At 44.6% G+C, this 24880-nt stretch overlaps 1 protein-coding gene across 1 annotated transcript in view; it reads right to left on the bottom strand.

Annotated features, from left to right (window-relative positions):
* The window catches only part of EFCAB2 (EF-hand calcium binding domain 2), a 94040-nt gene extending 74310 nt beyond the window's left edge, over positions 1–19730 (bottom strand). Inside the window, exon 1 of the mRNA XM_060192109.1 lies at positions 19553–19730. Within this exon, the coding sequence (XP_060048092.1) occupies positions 19553–19583 (31 nt within the window). The 5' untranslated portion in view covers positions 19584–19730. The remainder of the gene's footprint in view (positions 1–19552) is intronic.
* Positions 19731–24880: the final 5150 nt, after the last annotated feature.

The following is a 24880-nucleotide window of genomic DNA, read 5'->3' as shown; positions in this document are numbered from 1 at the left end:
CGTTGTTGTGGTTATTATTGTTGTTGGATAGGAGAGGGGAAGTTGTTGGAGAGAGGAGGGGAAGACAGAGAGGGGGAGAGAAAGATAGACACCTGCAGACCTGCTTCACCACCTGTGAAGTGACTCCCCTGCAGGTAGGAAGCCAGTGGCTCCAACCCTGATCCTAACCTCGGTCCTTGTGCTTTACGCCTTGTGCGCTTAACCCGCTGGGCTACCACCCGACTCCCGAAAATGGTTAGATTTTAAGAAATAATGGAATTACCTTTGGTTCAGCATACTACCCTTAGGTATTTATCCAAAGGACATGTAAACACTAATTCACAGGGGCTGGGCTATATAACGTCCTAGGTTAAGCGCACATAGTACAAAGAAACTTCCCACGGTGTGGGGGAGGAGGTGGAATGCATCGCTTCACAAAGGGAGAAGTAGGTCTGCGGGTGTCTATCTCCCCTTCCTCTCTCATCTGTCCTATCCTATTTAACGTGAGCACTAGCGATAACTCTGGAGGCAAAAAGAAAAACATTAATTCAAAGGAACATATGCACCCCTATATTCCTAGATGCAATATTCACAATAGCCAAAGAGTGGAAGCTGCCTTACTGCCCATGGACAGATGACTGGATAACGAAGTCATGGAATATGGGGGCCTATCAGTGGCGCATCTGGTTAAAGGCACATAGTACTAAGCTCAAGTACCCGTGCAAGGACAAAATGGAAGAAATGGAAGTGATTATACTTAGCAAAACAAATAAAGAGATGAAATACAACTACCAGATATTTGCACTCATGTGTGGGAATCTAGAGAACTGATAAACATGAACTTGCAAACAAAAATAAACAATGAACAAAGCAGAAGCAAGCAAACCGTTTCTAAGACTGTGAGAACTATGATGGTTATCTTAGAGGGATAGGAGAGTGGTGACAAAGAACTTTGGTGGTGGGTGTGGTATGAAACTATATATCATGTAATCTTACAAGCTTGCAACCCACTATAATTCCAAATTAAAAAAAAAAAATGGCAACTCACCTGCAGGGGTTCACTTCACAAGTGGTGAAGCAGGTCTACAAGGTGTCTCTCTGTCTCTCTCTCTCTCTCTCTCACTCACTCACTCTAGCTCCCCCTCTGTGTTTCTCTCTGTCTTATCCAATAAAATGAAAAAAATGGCCTCCGGGAGCAATCATTGGGTCTTGGTACTGGCACTACAAATCCACAGCTACTGACAACCATTTTTTCCTTTTCCTTCTTTCTTGCTTTCTCTCTTCCTTTCTATTTTATTTAATAGGACATAGAAAAACAGAGGGGGAGGGGAAGGAAGGGAAAAAGAAAGACACCTGCAGGCCTGCTTAACAACTCATGAAGCTTCCCGCCTGCATGTGGGGAACAAGGGCTTGAACAAAGGTCCTTGCATATGGTAATGTGTGGACTCAACAACAGGGTGTGCCATCACCCGGCTCCCTAATCACTTGTTTTTGCCTATAAGAAACACTACAAAAAAAAAAAGAGAAAAGAAAAGGAAGAAAAAAAAAACACTACATTGACTATGATCAATGCTAATGAATAATGTGTTTTCAGGGGTCTTTAAAAAGTTCAATGCTGTGGTCTGGAAGGTGGCGCAATGGATAAAGCATTGGAATCTCAAGCATGAGGTTCTGAGTTCAGTCCCTAGTGGCACATGTACCAGAGTGATGTCTGGTTCTTTCTCTCCTTCTATCTTTCTCATTAATAAACAAAATCCTTAAAAAAAAAAAAAAACTCAGGTGGTGCACCTGGTTGAGTGCACCTGTTGTAATACATAAGGACCCAGGTTTGAGTCCCCAGTCCCCACCTGCAGGGGGAAAACTTAGCCAGTGGTGAAGCAGGACTGCAGGTGTCTCTCTGCCTCTCACCCTCTCTATCTTCCCCTCCCCTTTCGATTTCCAACTGTTTCTACCCAACAATAAATAAAGATAATTAATTTTTTAAAAAAACCTCAATCCTAGGTCCCCCCCATAGGGTGCAAAGTCTTATTTTAACTGCTTCTTAGTCACACTAGTAGAGATGTTTTTAAAAAATAATAGTTCTAAATGTGACTCAGAAGTAACCAATTTCTTGCTTCAAAACATGTTTAATCTTAGCATCTATAAGAAAATGGTTAGTCAATATACCAGCAAATCTATTTAATTCATGTCAACATCTTAGTCAATATCAGAAATTTAGAGACATTTCAATATAATATGTAAGTTTGCTGTAAGATTTTTGCAATTTTACCCAACTTAAGGGAAAATACTAGCAATAATTTATTTAATTCAACAGAAATGTCATGTTCAGCAAGTGTTCCAGAAAATGTTACTTTTTATAGAGTGTCCATTTAGGAAAAAAAAAAAAAATCGAATGGCCATATGTGGAAACAAGCATTTTTACAAGATGGTTAGGTGGTAAAAATAATACAAGAAATAGTAGGAAAAAGGCACATTTTTATGACAGAAACCCTGGAATAACTGCTTCGTTTTAGACTACCTTGCATGTTTTTAAATATTTTGCATACTGACTGAAAGGGTTTTTAAAAAATATTTTATTTTTATTTCTTTGATAGAGACAGAGGAGTCAAAAGGGAAAAGAGACACCTACAGCACTGCTTCACTGCTCCTGAAGCTTTCCCCCTGCAGGTGGGGACCAATGGCTGAAAGCAGGGTACTTGTGCACTGCAGAGTATGTGCTCGACCAGGTGCACCACTACTTGGCCCCCCTGACGGTCGTTAGCCTCAGAACTGTTTTGTTTTTTTTTTAAGATCATTAACCTACCATATGCAACAACCTGGGTTTGAATAAAGAAGGGCCTGTGGTGGTGTATCTGGTAGAGTGCACACATTACCATGCACAAGAACGTGGGTACAAACTCCCAGCCCCCACTTACAGAGGATAACTTCATGAGTGGTGAAGCAGTACTGCAGGTATCTCTTTCTTTGCCTCCCTACTCCCCCCCCCCCCCCCTTCAATTTGTGTCTATCAGAAAAGACTGAAGGGCTGGAAAAATGGTTCACTTGGACAGCATGCCTGCTTTGTTTGCCAACCCAAGTTCAATTCCAGCCACCACTGAACTGGGAGAAACTTCAGTGCTAGCCTATCTTTTCCTCTTTCTGTTTCTCTGAGTTTGTTTCAGAAAAAACTGACCTGTAGCCAACAACAACAAAGAAAGAAAGAATAAAAAAGTAAAGATTTTTTTTTTCCTTGCCTCCAGGGTTATTGCCGGGTCTCTGCCTGCACTACGAATCCACTGGTCCTGGAGGCTATTTTGTCCCTTTTGTTGCCCTTGTTGTTTTATCACTGTTGTTGTTATTATTATTGCTGTCTTCTTCTAGCGTTTGCCCTTCTTCCATAGCCAGTCAACAGCGTCAGGTTGAGCCTGATGTAAAGTTTTGAGACCTCCTTTGAATCTGGAGAGGTGGCAGTCGTTGACTATGTGGGTCATAGTCTGTCTGGAGCCTCAGGGGCAGTTCGGGTCGTCTCTGGCTCCCCAGCGATGGAACATAGCGGCGCACCGGCCATGGCCTGTTCGATAGCGATTGAGGAGGGCCCGATCATAACGTGCTAGGTCAAAGCCGGGTTGACGCTTGCAGGGGTCTGTGATGAGGTGTTTGTTCTTGACCTCAGCTGACTGCCAACTCTGTTTCCAAGAGTCTGGAACAGAGAAGTTCAGTGTAGGCGTAGGGGACCAGATTGGGTGATGAGACGTCAAGCGTTGGACAGGGTGGGCGAAGATATCCGCATATATTGGCAGGTCCGGTCGAGCGTAGACGTGGGAAATGAACTTAGAAGATGCCGCATCCCGACGAATATCTGGCGGGGCGATGTTGCTAAGAACTGGCAGCCATGGAACCGGGGTGGAATGGATGGTTCCAGAAATTATCCTCATGGAGGAATATAATTTGGAATCGACCAAGTGGACATGGGGGCTACGGAACCATACTGGGGCACAGTATTCTGCAGTGGAATAGCATAATGCCAGAGAGGATGATCGTAGTGTGGAAGCGCTGGCGCCCCATGAGGAGCTGGCCAGTCTTGCAATGATGTGATTCCTCGCACCCACCTTTGCTGCAGTTTTTATGAGATGTTCGTGAAATGACAGAGTGCAATCGAGGGTAACGCCAAGATAGACTGGCTGGGCTTCATGCCGGATTCTCGTACCGCCAAGCTGCACATTAAGCTCACGCGAGGCCGAGGCATGGTGTAGATGGAAAACAGATGATACCGTTTTTGCAGTGCTAGGGATTAGTCGCCATTTTTCACAGTAATCAGATATCAGAGACATGTCTTTCGTGAGTGTTTCCTCGAGGATGTCGAACTTGGATGCCTGAGTTGCACAGCAGATGTCATTGGCGTAGATGAACTTCCTTGAAGAAGTTTCTGGGAGGTCATTGATGTAAATATTAAATAGCGTAGGAGCCAGAACAGAGCCCTGGGGGAGGCCACTTGAGACAAGTCTCCATCTGCTAGACTTGTCACCCAGATGCACCCGGAATCTTCTGTTTTGGAGAAGAAACGATATAGTGTTGGCCACCCATGGAGGCAGGCATCTTGAGATCTTGACTAGGAGACCACGGTACCAGACCGTGTCATAGGCTGCTGTGAGATCAACAAAGACAGCACCCGTCTTTAAATTCTTCTGGAATCCATTTTCAGTGTAAGTTGAGAGGGCCAGGGCTTGTTCGCAGGTAGATCTTCCTGGGCGGAAACCAGCTTGGGTGGGTGATAGGAATTTCTCTGTAAGAGGAGAAATACGTGACAGAAGCAGCCTCTCAAGGAGTTTGTAACACACGGAGAGGAGAGAAATTGGTCTATAGCTGGTGGCCAGTGTTGGGTCTTTCTTTGGTTTCAAAACTGCTATTATCTTCGCACGATGCCAAATTTTGGGCATAGATTCAGATTCCAAGATGTGGGACAGGAATGAAGCGAGCCACTTCTTTGCCGCGGGGCCCAGGTTAAGAATGAGTTCTGGGGTGATGTTATCATAGCCAGCAGCTGTTCCCGGTTTAACCCTCTTCAAAGCGTCTTCCAGTTCAGACAGTGTAAAGGGAGAGAGTTTTGAAGATGGACAAGATAAACGGAAGTGAGATGACCACTCATGGGAAATTTCTCTTTTCCAGACTGGGTCGATCTTAGCACGTCCAACTTGAGTTAGGTGACTGGCCACTGAGTTTGGAGATACGGGAGGATGGGAGACGGGAGGGGGTTGGCTACCGGCACCCAAACTATGAAGAAGCTTCCAGGCCTTCCTACTTGAGTGGGTGAAGTTCAGACTTTCCGTGAGTTGTTGCCAGAGGGCTTGGCGTGCTGCATCCAGGGAGGCAATGAGATGGTCAGCCACATCTGGGTCGCCCGACTCATCATACTGCTTTAGTAGTTGCTCGCATTCAGCATCAAGACAAGGCGTATAGTTAGCACGTCTCCCACGAGGAATGGCTTGGGAAGCTGCTTTGAAGATGGCTTGGCGGAAGCGCCTGTAGGAATCTTCAGAGGGGATAGAGTTAATTGGAATTGCAGGAATAGATTTGTTGGTAAGATCACTGAACAGACGCCAGTTTGCTTTCCGAAAGTTCCATCTTAGTTTCTCCGAGCACAGAATCAGTGGGAGCTGGAGACCAATGTGGATGATAGCTGGGCGGTGATGACTGTGAGGGAAGATCTTGAGAACGTGTCTCGTAGCAGGAAAGGCTTGGCCGTTGACTGTGCTAATCCAGCACAGGTCGGGTGACGAGTCTTTATTCCATCTAGCACTGTGAAAAGAGCCTGGCTGTTTGGGATCGTATAATAGGGAGAGGTCATTCGCTGAAGCCCAGTCAGCTAAAATAGAGCCATCAGCACGAGTGGAGGAATATCCCCAGTCTTCGTGATGACTATTAAAGTCTCCAACGTAAACGGCTGGGTGATTCGGGCTAGGCAGGACCTCATTATCCCATGAGGCACTGGGAGGCTTATATACGTTGACGAGCTGAATAGTTCCAATAGTAATGGAGTCGTAGAAGGTCGAAGAGGCCGTATGGTAAAAGTCCGCAAGACACGATTTGGCGTAGATGGCTCGGCCGTGTTTAGGATGGAGATTATAGCATATTAAATCGAATCCACTGATGGTGAATCGAGCAGCTTCATCGACTGCTATATGTGTTTTTTGTAGGCACATAACATCTGCTTGATGCTGTATCGCCAATTGACCAATAAGAACGCGTTTGGCAAAGGACAGCCCCTCAACATTAAGTTGGAGGACTCGAAGAGCAGGACCAACAGCTTGAAAGCTGTCAGGAGCTGCTTGTTACTGGCTTTGAAAGTGACTGGGATCTATGTGGATTCAGTCGGCTAGGAAGGATCGTCAGTTTCCCCAATGAATGGGTACTCACGGGATGCACCACGGGAAGGTCGATCCAATGCTGTCGTTGTTGGATAGGACAGAGAGAAATGGAGAGAGGAGGGGAAGAAGAGTGGGGGAGAGAAAGACACCTGCAGATCTGCTTCACCACTTCTGAAGCAACCCCCCTTGCAAATGGGGAGCCCAGGACTTGAACCAGGATCCTTACACAGGTCCTTGGGCTTTGTGCTATATGCACTTAGCCCGCTGCGCTGCTCTGCTACTGCTCAGCCCCCAAAACTAAAGATTTCAGTGTCTCACAAGGTCTAGCCATGAGTGTAGTATGATGAAAAGGAATAGAAATAAAGGACAAAGAATTACAAATCATGTACTCTGCATGCGTACCTGGTCACTGAAGTTACCCAGACTAATGGTGGAACTTGAGTTGGATAGAAGTTAGATAAGGAAAGAAAAAAAAGAAAGAAAGAAGGAAAGAAAGAAAGAAAGAAGGAAAGAAAGAAGGAAAGAAAGAAGGAAAGAAAGAAAGAAAGAGAAAATAGATAAGGAAGTGTCAAACTCATTTATCAATAAGAAATAAGTTAGAAGGAGACTGGTAAATTACAACAACAAAGGCGAAAAACTGGCAAATATGAAAGGAAGAAAAAAGCGTAAGAACTAAAGAGCATTATTTTGGAATTGGAAGAAGGCTGATTCAACTTACTGACTTGAAGACAAAAGGTCATGGGAGAATGAATACCCTTTTTTTTTTTTTTTAAGATTTTATTTATTTATGAGAAAGGAGGAGAGAGAAAGAACCAGACATCACTCTGGCACATGTGCTGCCGGGGATCCAACTTGGGACCTCATGCTTGAGTGACCAAAGCTTTATCACTGAGCCACCTCCCGGACCACGAATGAATACCCTTATTCAAGAAGTTCCCCAGAGGAGAAAGTCTTCCAAAAAAGAAAGCCAGGATTCAATGAAGAAAAAGAGGTGAGAGAAGTGTCCTATAAAATGAGCAACTGTAAGGAAGGGTTATTATTTATTTATATTTATTCATGTATGTATTTATTTATTTATTTTATACCAGAATGCTACTCAGCTGGCTTGTGGTAGTGCCCTGGGGACTTTGGAGCCTCAAGCATGAGAGTCTCTTTGCATAACAATTATGTTAACCCCACCCCACCCCAGGAAGGTTATTTATAACTTAGAGGTCCCAGAGTAGTGAGCCGGAGTAAGAAAAGACAGGTATCCTTGGTGGTATAGTGGCTAACGGAAAAAAAAAAGGAGAAGAAGACAAAAAGAAAGGATAGATAAAGATTAAGGACACAGCTAGAATACTAAACAACCTCACTCATAGATGAAACCTAAGAAACAAAGCAAGATGAAACCTTAGTACACTGTGGGCACTGAGCAGATCCACCAACTCAGGGGAAAACGCTGGGTGCTAAGAGGGGTACGGTGGACGGTAGACGGTGAGGTATGACACCTACCATGGTGCAATATGGAACTGGACCCCTGTGGTGACAAGCCTATAAACATTTCCTCAATAGAAAGTGATTTTTTTAATTTTTATTACCTTTATTTATTTGATAGAGACAACCAGAAATTGAGAGTAGATGGGGGTAATAAAGAGGGAGAGAGGGAGTCCGACGGTAGCACAGCGGGTTAAGCGCGCGTGACGCAAAGCGCAAGGTCCGGCAGAAGAATCCTGGTTCGAGCCTCCAGCTCCCTACCTACAGGGGGTCCCTTCACTATGGTGAAGCAGGTCTGCAGGTGTCTATCTTTCTCTCCCCCTCTCTGTCTTCCCCTCGTCTCTCCATTTCTCTCTGTCCTATCCAACAACGACGACATCAACAACAATAATAACTACAACAACAATGGAAACAAGGGCAACAAAAAGGAAATAAATAAATAAGTCTTAAAAAAAAAAAAGGGGAGAGAGATAAACACTTGCAGCACTGCTTCACCACTCATGAAGCTTTCCCCCTGCAGGTGGGGACCAGGGTCTTGAACCTGGGTCCTTGAGCACTATAACATGTGCATTCAACCAGGTGTGCCACCACCAGGCCAATAAAGTGATTTTTTAAAAATTTATTTATTTATTTATTTATTCCCTTTTGTTGCCCTTGTTTTTTTATTGTTGTAGCTATTATTGTTGTCATCGTTGTTGGACAGGACAGAGAGAAATGGAGAGAGGAAGGGAAGACAGAAAGGAGGAGAGAAAGATAGACACCTGCAGACCTGCTTCACCATAGTGAAGTGACTCCCCTGCAGGTGGGGAGCCAGGGGCTGGCACTGGGATCCTTAACGCTGGTCCTTGTGCTTTGTGCCACCTGCTACCCCAACTCCCAATAAGTGATTTTTTTTTAAAGAGAGCTGTATGGAGAAGGTAATCTAACTGAACAGAGGTGTCCATATATGAAAATGAAAGTCAAGTATATGTTTGGTTTAAATGTTCTAAGGAGGAAAATGCTAAACCAAGAGGAAGAAATGTTTAACACAAGTATGCTGAAGAAAATCCATATTTAAATACAAAGACAATAGCACAATGGAATTCTTACCCACTCTTTTAACATTTTAAACATTTTTTTCTTTATTGGGGGATTAATGTTTTATAGTTGCCAGTAAATACAATAGTTTGTACATGTGTAACATTTCTCAGAAAAACTTTTTTTTTTCCTTCAGGGTTATTGCTGGGCTCGGTGCCTGCACCATGAATCCACCGCTCCTGGAGGCCATTTTCCCCCCTTTTTGTTGCCCTAGTTGTTGCAGCCTCGTTGCGGTTATCATAGCCATTGTTGACGTTGCTTTGTTGTTCAATAGGACAGAGAGAAATGGAGAGAGGAGGGGAAGACAGAGAGAGAGGGGGAGAGAAAGATAGACACCTGCAGACCTGCTTCACCGCCTATGAAGCGACTCCCCTGCAGGTGCAGAGCCGGGGTCTCGAACCGGGATCCTTACGTCGGTCCCTGTGCTTTGCGCCACGTGTGCTTAACCTACTGCGCCACCGCCCGACCCCCAAACTTTTTTTTTTTAATGTGAAGAAAACTTTCGAGTCGTCAGCTGATGACCTTTGGATAAGCTATAGGTCAGAGCTCAAATGAAATGAGGAAATCACACTCGAAGCTCCAAAGGGGGATCCTTTCTCTAAATAGCAGAAGTTTTACTCTTAATATTAGAAGTAGAGCACATGCCTAATGAACGGGGTAATCTAAATGAAAACATTCCTAGAGTAAGCATTGAAGGCTCCTGGTTTCTGCTGCCGCATATAATGAGATGCAAGAAGAGGAAGATAACCTACAGGAAAGACTGTTGAATAAAAAGCCAAGAGTTGCTCATTGTAAAAATTCCCTTCCTCTCCAGATGGCAACAGATGCTAAGATAAGAAATGGCCTCTGGGCAAAAACCAAACTTGGGGCACAGCCAGGAAAACAGTCTAAATATGAAATTAAGTATGTGGCAGCAGAATCCTTTGTTAAGACCTCAGAGATCAAATTTGATGTCTTGAGTCATCATTCAGATTAGAAAAGAATCTCTAAAGAGTTTGAAGGTGGGGCCCAAGTGGTGGTGGACTGGGTTAAATGCACACATTACAAAGTGCAACACCAGGGTTCAAGTCCTCAATCCCCATGGGGGATAGGTTAAGCTTCACAAGTGGTAAAGCAGTATTGCAGATGTCCCTCTCTCTCTCTCTCTCTCTCTCTCTCTCTCTCTTTCTCTCTCTTTGTCTTCTCATCTCAATTTCTCTCTGTCCTATCAGATAAAGGAGAAAAATGGCTTGGTGGATTTCTTGTATAGGCACCCAGCCCCAGTGATAACCCTGTTAGCAACTAAAAGGAAAAAAAAAAAATACACACACACACACACACACATACACACGTGTGTGTGTGTGTTTATATAAATAAATTAAATAAATAAATAAATAAGAGTGTATGTTAAGGGTATGTCTAACAGAACTTTTCAATAAATAATACTTCAAATGAAAGTCTAATGTCTTTCAGCACCTCTCGACAGAAAACCAAGGTAGAGAATGACTTATCTCAAATAACAATGTAACTTTTGCCTAATAGTATAATTCAGAGGGGAACCCATAAAATTTTAAGAGAATTGTATTTGTAGAAACACCTCCAATTTGGACAGAGGTGTTGTACCAACAGTACAAAATGAAAACCAAAAAGGTTTTAGGCTCAGAAAAATTCTATCACTAGGAGACAGGCTTAGAAAACTGCTTAGTTCAAAACATGTACTAGCTCTCAAAAAAGGGGAAATGCGAGAGAGTAGAACCAAGAGTCCAGAAGGCCAAGTTAAAAGCTAGATACTTGGGGGTTGGGTGGTAGCGCAATGGGTTAAGTGCACATGGTGCAAAGCACAAGGACTGCTATAAGGATCCCGGTTCAAGCCCTTGGCTCCCCACCTACAGGGGGTCGCTTCACAGGCAGTGAAGTAGGTCTGCAGGTGTCTATCTTTCTCTCCCCCCCTCTGTCTTCCCTCTCCTCTCTCCATTTCTCTCTGTCCTATCCAACAACTACTATATCAATAACAACAATAATAATAACCATAACAATGATAAAACAACAAGGACAACAAAAGGGGAAAAAAATAGCCTCTGAGAGCAGTGGACTCCTGGTGCAGCAGGCACTGAGCCCCAACAATAACCCTGGAGGCAAAAAAACAAAAAGCTAGATACTTTTGAACAAAACAACTAAATCCTAATTAATAACCTATCAATATTTGCCCAGATCAATCTTACAGTTTGCTAATAACCCTTTTTAATATTAGTAACTATAAGGTTATCTTTTGCTTGGCCTACCCACCATCTTATGTATGCTATGTGGTAATGGTAAATAACTTATCCCACAGATCAAAAGTGCAGTCAAGGATGTGTGCTTAATAGTCAAGAGGTGGAGGTAGATAGCAGAATGGTTATACAAACAGATTCTCATGCCTGAGGCTCCATTGTCCCAGGTTCAATCCCCTGAACCACCATAAGCCAGAGTTGAGCAGTTAAATAAATAAATAAATAAATAAATAAATAAATAAATAGTCGATAACGCAAAGTGCAAGGACAGTGCAAGGATCTGGGTTTGACCCCCAGAAGGAGTCTCTTCACGGGTGGTGAGGCAGACTCTCCCCCAAGGAGCTCCCTCACCCCCATCTGATCGATGCAGAGAACACCGCACCCACTGTGGACTTCCTCCAGTGCAAGGGGACTGTGGAGGATATTGGTGGTGGTAGCAGGAACCACTGCTTTTTAATGTGACAGAGAGGTCCCACAAACACCAGACTCTAAGGGGGTTCTGTGCATCCTGTCAATGGGACCATGACAAATGGGTGACCAGGAGCCTGACTTCGTTGACAAGACATTCTACCTTCAACACAACGAGTGCCACCCCAGCATGCTTCACTTCAGACTGTGTCCAGAGATTTCAGGTGTGGAACGACAACCCTTCAGCTTCATCACTCGGGTGAGACCTTTCCTTCATAGTATTATCTAATTCCATCCCAGGTGGTTCACTTCCTAACAAAGTCCCAAAACCTAGATATAGTCCAGGTTCCAGGAGATAGAGCATATGTTCACACGTATCCATAAACTAGGGCAAATATATACCTGAAAGCAGTAGTACACTAGAGTTTGCAGTGAGTACCCCCCAACACCTCATCTCCACTATTCCAACCTTTGGGTCCATGATTCTTCAACAATTTGTTTGGCTTTGTATGTTAACTCTCTTTTCAGCCACCAGGTTCCAGATGCCATCAGGATGCCAGCCAGGATGCCCACCAATGTGTCCTGGAGCTCTGCTTCCCCAGAGACCCACCCTACTAGGGAAAGAGAGAGGCAGACTGGGAGTATGGATCGACCAGTCAAAACCCATGTTCAGCAGGGAAGCAATTACAGAAGCCAGACCTCCCACCTTCTGCAACCCACAACGACCCATGCTCCCAGAGGGATAGAGAATGGGAAAGCTATTGGGGAGGGGGTGGGATATGGAGATTGGGTGGCGGGAATTGTGTGGAGTTGTAACCCCCCATCCTATGATTTTGTTAATGTCTCCTTTCTTAAATAAATAAAAATAAACAAACAAATAAAAAATAAATAAAAATAAATAAATAGTCAAGAAAAATTTTTTTTTCAATTCTCTTCCACCAGGGTTATTGATGGAGCTTGGTGCCAGCATTATGAATCCAATGCTCCTGGAGGCCATTCTCCTTTTTATTTTTCTTCTTTCTAATTTTTATTAGATAGGACAGAGGTAAATTGAGAGAGGAGGAGGAGATAGAGAGGGAAGTAGAGAGGGTAGAGAGAAAGATAACATATGCAGATCTGTTTTACCACTTCTGAAGCATCCCTCCTGTAGGTGGGGAGCTAGGGCTCAAACCCTGGTCCTTGAGCTTGGTGATATGGGCACTTAGTGGGGTGAACCACCACCCCGCTCCCAGATTGACTTTTCTTTCTTTTTCCTTTTTCAAAAAATTATATTTCCTTTTATTGCCCTTGTTGCTTTATTGTTGTAGTTATTATTGACGTTGTTGTTGCTGGATAGGACAGAGAGAAATGGAGAGAAGAGGGAAAGACAGAGACGGGGAGAGAAAGACAGACACCCGCAGACCTGCATCACCACCTGTGAAGTGACTCCCCTGCAGGTGGGGAGCCGGGGGCTGGAACCAGGATCTTTACGCTGGTCCTTGTGCTTTGTGCCACTTGTGCTTAACCCGCTGCACTACCGGCCAACTCCGTCTTTTTCCTTTTTTAAAAAAAGATTTATTTATGTATTAATGAGAATGGGAGGTGGGAAGAGAACCAGAGCATCACTCTGGCACAGGCAATGCTTGTGGTTGAATTCAGGACCTGATACTTGAGAGTCTAACACTTAATCCACTGTGCTGTCTCTCTTTTTTAAAATGTTATTTATTTATTTATTATTTTTTTATTTTTGCCTCCAGGTTTATTGCTGGGACTCGGTGCCTGCACTACGAATCCACTGCTCCTGGAGGCTACTCTTCCCATTTTGTTGCCCTTTTGTTGTACTTGTTGTAGTTATTATTGTTATTATTGTCATAGCTGTTGTTGTTGTTGGATAGGAAAGAGAGAAATTGAGAGAAGAGGGGAAGGTAGAGAGGAGAGATAGACACCTGCAGACCTGCTTCACCACTTGCGAAGCGACCCCCTGCAGGTGGGGAGCTGGGGGCTTGAACCAGGATCCTTAAGCCAGCCCTTGCACTTTGTGCCATGTGCAGTTAACCCACTACGCTACCGCCAGCCCCCTACTTATTTATTTTTAATGACACAGAGAAAGATATACACAGAAAGCTACCGGAGCACTGCTCAGCTCTGGCTTATGGTGGTGCTGGGGATTGAACCTGGGATTTTGGAGCCTCAGGCATAAGAGTCTCTTTACACAGTCATTATGCTGTCTCCCCAGTCCTCCATTGTTCTATCTTCAGGCTACATTTGAGCTTGATTTAAATATGACTTTCTAGACATTTAGTTGATGCTATAATGGATTCAGGTTTTTGTGGGACTTGGAAGCAGGTAAATATATTTTCATGTGGGGAATATGTAATTCATCTGAGTAAGAGGAGAGTCACAGTGAGGACAGTGGTAGCCAGCTTCCAAAATGGTCCCCACCTTTGGGGACCCAACTCTAACTTTAGCACTACTGTGTGGTGTTCTCCAATATTATACCTATACATACCATTTGATATTGAAAAAATCATGGCATTTCACTTCTGAGTTAGATTATACAGGATACTATAGCTTCTATCTGGATCTGTCTCTTGAATATGTCACTCTGGTGAATTTCAAACACTATGTAGGAAAGGCATTTAAAACTGATGAACCAGGGAGATAGTTCATCATGTAAGGAATCTGCATTGTCATGCCCAGGGTACAGGTTCAAGCCCCAGCACTACTGTGTTCATTACAGCTCTATAACAGACAAGATAAAGAAACCACCCAAATATCCAATGAAAAGTGAATGGTTAGGGGCCAGGCGGTGGTGCACCTGGTTAAGTGCACGTGTTACAGTGTGCAAGGACCCAGGTTCAAGCCCCTGGTCCCCACCTGCAGGGGGAAAGCTTCACAAGTAATGAAGCAGGGCTGCAGGTGTCTGACTCTCTCCTTCTCTATCTCCCCCTCCCCTCCCAATTTCTCTCTGTCTCTGTCCAATAATAAATAATTTGGGGGGGGGATGGATAGTGGCATACCTGGTTGAGCGCATATGTTACAGTGTTCAAGGACCCAGGTTCAAGCCCCTGGTCCCCACCTGCAGGGGGAAAGCTTCACAAGTGGTGAAGCAAGGCTGCATGTGTCTCTTGTCTCTCTCCCTCCCTTCTCGATTTCTGGTTGTCTCTATCCAATAAATAAGTAAAGATAATAAAGTAATAATATTTTTTTAAAAAGTGAATAGCTAAAGAAAACTTGGTCATACAAAAAAGTGACTCAGCTCTAAGAAAAAAATGGAATGTTGTCATTTGTAACAGCATGGATGAAACAGGAAGAAGTCAAGTAAAATAAGTCAGAAGGAGAAAGACATATAATATAGAAAGAAGAAAAAAAAGAGTAACTTTACACAGGAGAAGAAGCCAGGGATATATCTCAGTCTTATAGCATCTGCTTTGCATATGAGATCCTAGATTTACACCCCCACACACACACACACACACAGATAGAAACACATTTTTTTTTTTCATTTGAGGGTCAGGACATAGCCCATCCAGAGACCTCACAGTCTGCTGGTGGTGAGACCCTGGAGTCAAGTTCCAGAAGCACATAGAAGCCCCATGAATGGTGGAGCAGTGTTGCACCTTTCCTCTGTCTTTATTTTCTTCTAAAAAACACAAAGACTAAAAAATTGGGCCAGGGAAGCCACTGAATGGTATTGCATCACACAATTATGAGTCACCACATTCATTCCTTGGCACATTAAAAAAAAAAAAAAATCACTTGAGTTAAGGCTAAGAATGTAACTTAGTAATAGGGAATCAGTATGAGGTCTTTGGTTCAATTCTCAGGCACCAGAGCACAGCAGAGAAGCCTGACAAATGCTATATATATCACCCAGGTGGTCAAAGTCAACATCAAGTGACATATACAGTACATTGATAGTATAACAGTATGTTGATAATATATGCAGCATATTAATATGGTGTATGTGAAATAACACTTGTGTGTTCTTCCTCCCCAAACTTATTTTTAATATATTTTATTTTTTTATTTTAATGAAAGATAGAAATAGAGACAGAGACAGATACCATAGCACTGCACAGCTGTGCTGAACCATCATAAGATGGTTAGGGGACTGAACCTAGGACTTTGGTAACTCAGGCATGAAAGTATTTTCACATAAACGTTACACTATCTCCCCTGCCCTGTTTTTAAATTTCTATTTATTTTCTAGAGGTTTTTTTAAATTTTTTAAAATATTTATTTATTCCCTTTTGTTGCCCTTGTTTTATTGTTGTAGTTATTGATGTCATTATTGTTGGATAGGACAGAGAGAAATGGACAGAGGAGGGGAAGACAGAGAGGAGAGAGAAAGATAGACACCTGCAGACCTGCTTCACCGCTTGTGAAGCGACTCCCCTGCAGGTGGGGAGCTGGGGGCTCGAACCGGGATCCTTATGCCGCCGCCAGTCCTTACATTTTGTGCCACCTGCGCTTAACGCGCTGCACTACTGCCCGACTCCCTATTTTCTAGAGGTCTATAAGCAAATAATAAATCAGAAGATCTCCCTCTCTCTTCCTTATTTATATATGGTCTAGGAATAAACTCAGGACTTCTTATACATGAGACACCGCTGAATAGCCTCCACCCAGATTTTTCTTCCTCTTCTCCTCCTTCATCATCTTGCAGGGATTTTTGTTTTGTTTTGTTTTGTTTTTGTTTTGAGAGAGAAACACACAAAGAGAGAAGTGACAGTAGAGCACTGCTCCACCATCCATGGAGCTACTCTCCAAGTGCTCAACCTTTTCTATGAAGTACAGTACGTATGAATATATGAGTCAGAAAAAGACCTGGAGAAATGAAACATTCTAGTGCATTCTGTAAGAGGGTTTGGTTGTCCTAAGGCAAAGGAAAAAATACTTTTTAACAGTTTTAAGTGGAGAATTAATAACCAGATAACCAGATTTTCAACATGATAGAAAATAAAAAGTAAACCAAACTCAGAGACTATGTAATAATCCATTACACAAAGATGAATGTGCATGTCAGGAAATCAAGAGTTTTTCTGTTTTGATCACTTGTGTTTCTCCTGCTATACAAGAAGAGGAAAAGGTTGCACAGGGAATTAGGGATGGGATTAGTGATACAGATAGTGAATTTTTGCACATAATCCAGGTCCTTTTTGAAGCAATCAATGTCCTGATAGACTAAAAAGGACTAAGGTACTATGCAAGAATAAGAGAAACTAGAGAGACGTAACAAATATGGAATTTGGAACTGAAACCTACTAGAGAGCAAAAATGTAAGACTCACACTGCTACAATTGACAAAACTGCAATACTGGTGGTAGGATCAGATAAAAACATCAGTATCGGGAGTCGGGTGGTAGCACAGCAGGTTAAGCGCACCTGGTGCAAAGCCGAAGGACCCACGTAAGGATCCCAGTTCCAGCCCCCGGCTCCCCACCTGCAGGGGAGTCGCTTCACAGGCGGTGAAGCAGGCCTGTAGGTGTCTATCTTTCTCTCCCCCTCTCAGTCTTCCCCTCCTCTCTCCATTTCTCTCTGTCCTATCCAACAACGACTACAACAATAAAACAACAAGGGCAACAAAAGGGAATAAATAAATATTTAAAAAAAAAAAACCAAAACATCAGTATCCCTCTCCCCACCTGCAGGGGCGTCACTTCACAAGTGGTGAAGCAGGTCTGCAGGTGTCTATCTTTCTCTCCCCCTCTCTGTCTTCCCCTCCTCTCTCCATTTCTCTCTGTTCTATCCAACAATGATGACATCAATAACAACAACAATAATAACTACAATAAAACAACGTGGTCAACAAACAGGAATAAATTTTAAAAAAGAAAAAATCGGTATCCCTATTTTATACCATTATTTAAATTTACACCATTTATCATTAAGTTAACTTAAAGTGAAACTAGGAAGCTGGGAGTCAGGCCATAGCGCAGTGAGTTAAGCGCACGTGGCACGAGGCTGCCAAGCCTGATCAATTTTTTTTTTTTTTTAGTATTTATTTATTCCCTTTTGTTGCCCTTTTTGTTTTGTTGTTGTTACTGATGTCGTTGTTGTTGGATAGGACAGAGAGAAACGGACAGAGGAGGGGAAGACAGAGAAGGGGAGAGAAAGATAGACACCTGCAGACCTGCTTCACCGCCTGTGAAGCGACTCCCCTGCAGGTGGGGAGCTGGGGCTCGAACCGGAATCCTTCTGCCGGTCCTTGCGCATTGTGCCACATGCGCTTAACCCGCTGCACTGCCGCCCCACTCCCAGGCCTGATCAATTTTAATTAGTCAGGTGTAATTTCTGAACCTTCAGAGTTGATTGAGAATCTGGTGTAAGGAGCAGAATATGTCCACACAAAGACAATATCATCAAGTGAGTCTCTAATTTATCCTCAGACAGCATACCTTTTTTATTAGCATACCTTTATTTCATCATAGCCTTCAAATTGTTCAGAAGTGAAATGCTTCTCACACTTTACTACATATGTATTAAAATGCAAACTGATTCAGTAACTCAGGAAGAGAAATTCATTTTTTCTTTTCTTTTTTTTAAGATTTACTTTATTATTTATGTGAAGGAAAACCAGAGTATCACACTTGAGAGTTGGGTAGAGCTCAGAATCTTATGCTTGAGTGTACGGGGCTTTATCCAATGGGCCTCAAAGTAGCTAAATCATTGGGTTTCGGGGGGGGGGGGGGTGAGGATGTTTTATATTAATTTTCAAAAGAAAAGGAATCCTTATTTACCAGAGTTCTGCTCAGCTCTGGCTTTTGGTGGTGCTGGGGATTGAACCTGGGATCTCTGGTGCTTCAATTATGAAAATCTCTGTATAACCACTCTATCTCCTCAAAAAAGGGATCCTTTAAGGCGCACCTTATAGTTTTAAAACAACACCATAAAATTAATTAAGGACATCTTAGAAAAAGCAACAGAGGGGCGGGGTGGCGGCGCACCTGGTTGAGTGCACGTTACAGTGCGCAAGGAACCAGGTTCGAGCCCCCAAGTCCCCACCTGTAGGGGGAAAGCTTCACAAGTGGTGAAACAGGGCTGCAGGTGTCTCTCCCTCTCTGTCACCGCCTTCCCTCGCTATTTCTGGCTGTCTCTAATAGTTTTAAAAACTTAAAAAAAAAAAAAAAAAAAAAGGCAAGATATAATTCTGAGTTTGAGATTAGGGGAAAATAATAATACTGCTGTTATAGGTGAACTTTTGAGTTTTTTGTGTTCTTCTGATCTACCATAGCCAGTGATCAAATCCCTAAAAACGTCGCTCATCAACATTAGTTGCCCTGCTCACACTTCGTGCTACGTTGGGGGCAGGGGCAGCGTGCTGATGTGGTGTGAGCACTCAGGAAACAAAGGGACATTGTATTTATTTATAAGCTGTTCGCTACTGCAATGTCTTTGAAATGAGCTTGACAAATATCAACAGAACGTGGAGCTTTTAAGGACTTCCGCTACATGAAAAGCAACCGAAGGTCTTGCAAACTAAGGTAATTCATGAATTTGGGTTTGCTTTTTACTTATATCATTGTCCTGTAATGTCATCAGTACGACTATTTCTTTGTCCCTCCCGGGGCTCGAGCGCGCTCTTCGGGTTCCCGGTGGAGGGCGCGCGGGGGCGGCGGTGACCTCCAGGCCGCCGCCCACGTCCCCGCTCGGGAGGCAAAATGGAGGCGGCGAACGCAGTCTGCCTGGGCCGGGCGGGGTTTCCACGCGGGTGGAGCCCGGAGCCATAGCCGTGTGGGTGGGGCGCCCGGGGGACCAGGCTCCGCGGCGAGGGGCGGAGACGGCGCCCCCGCGGCCCTCCAGCCGGACGCAATTAGGCCCAACGGGCGCAGCGCCGCAGTTCGCGCGACGGGGGAGGGAGGGAGCGAGCGGGGCCGCGAGGCGGGGCGGGAAGGCGGGAGGCCCGCTCCCGCCGCCCGGCCGCCGCCCCCCGACTCGGGCCGCCCGCTCCCAGGGGGTGGGATTCCCGGCTCCACGGGGAAGGCGGCCGGTCCCCACCTGGCTCGGGGCAGGTGGGCGGCCGCTCCCGGCGGCTCTTACCTGCGCCTTCCCTTTCTCTATCGTCCGCCATCTTGTTGCGGCGCCGGTCGCCTGGGAGATGCCTCCCGTCGACCCGGGGCGCGGTGCCCTCCTCCCCGCCACCCCCAGAGCGAGGCGAGGACGGCGGCTCCGAACCCCCAGGAGGCGCCCTGAGGGCTGGGCCGAGACCGGGGGGAGGGGGCCGCCCCCCACTTCCGCCGCCGGAGACCCTCGCGCCCGCGCCTCTCACCCCCGTAACCGCGCCCAGAGGCCTGGCGCCCGGGCCCAGAATAAGTGGATGAGCAGCCCGTCACCCCGTGCTCCTCCTTTATTTCTGCTCCATTGGGGCCCTCGCGCACACAGCACTCTCCCTTCTTCCCTCCTGTTTGCACGACGTGGCGCAGCTCCATTTTTTTTTTTTTTTTTTTTAACTGCTCATTTTCAAAGCGCACTTGGAGTCGAGTGCAGAGCTCGGCTCCCGGGGGGAGGCCGAGGCGAGTCCCGGCCCCGCGCCCGCAAGCGCCCCGGCGGCCGGAGAAAGGCCGGACCTTGCCCGGCTCGCTCCCGACTTTCTCCGGGCTGGCGCCGGCCACCCGCTCCCACAGCGGCCGCTGCGAACTGCAGCAGGAAGCGGCCGGAGCAGCGGAAAGCGGAGCCGTGAGCCTGTTCCTAGCGGCGGCGAGGACGAGCCGCGGAGACGGGCGCAGCAAGGGCGCCAGCCGGGCGGTGCGGTGCGGAGGCTGCGCTCCCCAGAGTGAAAGCGGAGAGTTGCGGAAACGCCGCAACGTGCTCGGAGGATGCGCGGTGTCCCTCGCGTTCAAACACGTGCTGCGAGGGCCCAGCAGTGGCGCACCGGACGGAGCGCACTTGCTCCGGTGCACAGGGCCCCGCGTTCAAGCCCACAGTCTGCACCTTGGGGGCGGGGGGGGGGGGGAGCTTTGCAAGTGGTGAAGCAGTGCTACAGGTGTCTCTCGCTCGCTGTCTCCCCTTTCCCTCTTAATTTCTATCAAATATATATTTTCATTTCAAGTGAGTGGCACACAATCTAGTATAGAACAATGATGGGAGAGTGCACCTTGGCAGGATTCTGGATGGGGGTTATCCTGACTTCAGGAGCAGCTGAGTGAGAACTGAAGTTTTGTTTTTTGTTTTTGTTTTACGTAAGTTTTTTCTTCAGTTTACAACAGGTTCCAAAAAATGTCATTCTTATTCTTGGTAGCAGCTGATGTTATGGAAGGGAATCCAAATGTTGAAAAACAGGATGGAAGAAAGAATCATTGCGTCAGGCATAAGGAACTGCTTATTTCTGCCAGATCTCTGAATTCCTCCTGTGGCCAGGGGGCTTTTCCCTGCAGTCTTCGCTTTTAGTTCCTCTAGTTTCTTCTGCACTTTTCATTTCTTTTTGACTGCCTTGTCTTTCTCGTCCATCTACTTGGCTCGCTTCTTGGGCTGTTTTCAGAGGCTTCTTGCCACCTTAACAGACAGACATGACATCTGCCGCCACTTCCCCTGACCCTACCACTGGCAGCGGCAATAAAATATTTTTTAAAATAATGACATGTGAGTTGTGACCCTGACCTCCAGTTAGAATGAACAAGGGGCCTTTTAAATCCCGGTTTGCTGTAGCTTTGCAGCTGTCGAATGCTGGATTGTTGTCTTATTTTAAGGATAAGTTTGTTATACTGGAATGTCTTTTTAAAAAGACTTTTGAAGAGTATTTCTGCTGGTATTCAAGTGAATATATAAAGATTTATATTTAAAGTGATCTTAGAGGGTGGGGAGGGCTAACATAAAGGCTCTGCAAAAAAGACTTTCATGTCCGAGGCTCCAAAGTCCCAGGTTCAATCCTTGACACCACCATAAGCCAGAGCTAAGCAGTACTCTGGTAAAAATCTAATAATAATAAAAAAATAATAAGTTTTTGGAGACTTTTTAATGTATATGTGTACTAATTTGAAGAACTTGATGTTATGTAAAAACAATTTGTAAGCAACTCAATTTTAAAAGACCTTCAATAAATATTTTCCTTTTTTTTTAAGGGAAAAGTGGACCCTTTTTAAAAATATTTATTTATTCATTTTCCCTTTTTGTTGCCTTTGTTGTTTTATTGTTGTTGCCATTAATGTCGTCGTTGTCGGATAGGACAGAGAGAAATGGAGAGAGGAGAGGAAGACAGACACCTGCAGACATGCTTCAGCTCCTGTAAAGCAACTTGCCAGCAGGTGGGGAGCCAGGGGCTTGAACCAGGATCCTTAAAAACGCTGGTCCTTGCGCTTTGCACCACCTGCGCTTAACCTGCTGGGCTACTGCCCAATTCCCAGTATTTTTCTTTAGAAGATACTCAGTGCTGTGATCAACATTCACTTTGAAAAGCTGAATATAAACTGAATCATAAAATAACTAACATTAGAAGATAAATATATAAAATGAACACAATTATGCATAGTAGAATCTTTTTCTTTGAGATGCCATTCCATGCTAATATTAAGAAGGTCATGGAGCCGGGTGGTGGCTCAGCTGGTTGAGAGCACATGTAATGCGCAAGGACTTGGGTTGGAGCCCCGGTTCCCCACCTGCATGGGGAAAGCTTTGAAAGTGGTGAGGCAGGGCTGCAGGTGTCACTCTGTCTCTCACCTTCTCTTATCGCCCCCTTCTCTCTCTACTTTTGGCTGTCTCTATCCAATAAACAAAGATTTAAAAAATAAATAGTAAAAATTAAAAAAAATAAAAAGGTCATAAGGCTGGGGAGATAGCATAGTGCTTATGTAAATTTTTCATATCTGAGGTCCTGGGTTCAATCCCCGATATCATCACAAGCCAGAGTGGAGCAGTGCTCTGGTCTCTGTCATTACCTCTGTACCTCTCATTAAAATTAAAAAAATGTTTTTTATTTTTTAAATAATTTTTAGCTATTATTGCATAGAGACAGGAATTGATGGGGTGGGCTGGAATCACCAGGTTAAGTGCACATAGTGCAAAACGCACAGTACAAAGTGCAAGGATGGCTCAAGGATGCGGATTCAAGCTTTGCCTGCCCACCTGTAGTGGGATCAAACAAGCAGAGAAGCAGGTCTGTTAGGTGTCTTTATTTTTCTCTCCCCACCCCTCTGTCTTCCCATTCTTTTAATTTCTCTCTGCCCTATCCAATAACAACAACAATGGAAAAAAGCCCACCAGAAGCAGTGGATTCATAGTGCAGGCACAGAGCCCCAGCAATAACCCTGGAGAAAAAAGAAAAGAAAGAGAGAAAGAAATTGAGAAGGAGGCAGGGGTAAGTAGTAAGATGGTTATGCAAAGAGACTCTTATGCCTGAAGCTTCAAATTCCCAGGTTTGGGGAGTTGGACGGTAGTGCAAGGGGTTCAGCTTACATGGTGCGAAGCACAAGGATTGGCCTAGGGATCCAGGTTCCAGGGTAAGGATCCCAGTTCAAGCCCCCAGCTCCCCACCTGAGGTGAGTCACTTCACAATCGGTGAAGCAGGTCTGCAGGTGTCTTTCTCTCCCCCTCTCTGTCTTCCCCTCCTCTCTCCATTTCTCTCTGTCCTATCCAACAATGAGGGCAACAATAATAACTACAACAATAAGAAACAAGGGCAACAAAAGGGGAAATAAATAAATAAATATCTTTAAAAAATTCCCAGGTTCAGTCTTCCATACCACCATAAAGCACAGCTGATCTAGTTAAAAGAAAGAAAAAAAAGAAATTGAGAGTGGAAGGTAGATAGGGAGAGAGAGAGAGAGAGACCTGCAGCCTTCCTTTACCACTTGTGAAGTTTTCCCCTGCGGGTGGAACCAGGGGCTTGACCTGGGTCCTTGTGCAATGTTGAGATCAAACTTGCTTCCAGAGTTTGAGTGTCCAACACCTTATCTATTGTATGGTTTCATGGGCCGCTGTGTTTAACTTTCATAGTTTTTGTGGTCTCATTTGCTATTTCATTTTATTTCATTTTCCATTTCTTTCTCCGTGTGTGTGTGTGTGTGTGTGTGTGTGTGTGTGTGTGTGTGTAATTGGCCTTGAAATTTCCCTAACTGGAGTCACATTTTTTTCATTCTGATATAACAAGCTATCACAGCAGTGGAGTTTCCCCACAATGTTGGGAGCTCCACCCTGGGTGGAGTGTATAGCTATGCAGATGCTCTAACCAATAAGCTACCTTTTTTTTTTTTTTTTGGCCTCCAGGGTTATTGCTGGGGCTCGGTGTGTGCACCACAAATCTACTGCTCCTGAAGGCTAATTTTTTTCCTTTTGTTGCCCTCATTTTATCCTTGTTGTGGTCGTTATTGTTGTTATTGATGTCGTTGTTGTTGGACAGGACATAGAAAAATGGAGAGAGGAGAGGAGACAGAGAGGAGGATAGAAAGACACCTGCAAAACAATAAGGGCAACAAAAAAAGGGAATAAGTAAATATTGAAAAATCTTTAAATAGCATGTACAAACTACTGTGTTTACTGTTGAATGTAAAACAATAATTCCCCAAAAAGAAATAAAAAAATATTTAAATAAAAGTTCCTAGTTTAAAAAAGAAAGACACCTGCAGGACCTGCTTCACCACTTTTTAAGTAACGCTGGTCCTTGCGCTTTGCACCATGTGTGCTTAATCCACTGCGCTACTGCCTGACCCCCTGAGCAGCTACCTTTCTTAACCCCAGTCTCATTTTTTTTATTAAAATATTTATTCCCTTTTGTTGCCATTGTTGTTTTATTGTTGTAGTTATCATTGATGTCATTGTTGTTGGATAGGACAGAGAGAAATGAAGAGAGGAGGGGAAGACAGAGAGGGAGAGAGAAAGACACCTGAAGACTAGCTTCACTGCTTGTGAAGCAACTCCCCTGCAGGTGGGGAGCCGGGGGCTTGAACCAGGATCCTTAGGCCGATCCTTGCACTTTGCACCACCTGCCCTTAACCCGATATGCTACAACTCGACTCCCTCATTTTTTTTCAAAGATTTTATTTATTTACTAATGAGAAAGATAGGAGAGAGATAAAGAACCAGATCACTCTGGTACATGTGCTGCTGGGGATTGAACTCAGGACCTCATGCTTGAGAATCCAGTGCTTTATCCATTATGCCACCTCCTGGACCACTCATTTGGTTTTTGTTGTTGTTGTTGTTTTAAACAATTTATTTATTCCCTTTTGTTGCCCTAGTTGTTTTGTTGTAGTTATTATTGTTGTCGTTGTTGTTGGACAGGATAGAGAGAAATGGAGAGAGGAGGGGAAGATAGAGAGGGGGAGAGAAAGATAGACACCTGCAGACCTGCTTCACCACCTGTGAAGTGACTCCCCTACAGGTGGGGAGCTGGGGGCTCAAATCGGGATCCTTACTCAGTCCTTGCGCTTTGCACCA

This window comes from Erinaceus europaeus, chromosome 6 (genome assembly GCF_950295315.1).
Source record: "Erinaceus europaeus chromosome 6, mEriEur2.1, whole genome shotgun sequence".
NCBI lineage: Eukaryota > Metazoa > Chordata > Mammalia > Eulipotyphla > Erinaceidae > Erinaceus > Erinaceus europaeus.
Note: the sequence above shows the minus strand (reverse complement) of the source record. Positions and strands in the feature narration are given on the sequence as shown.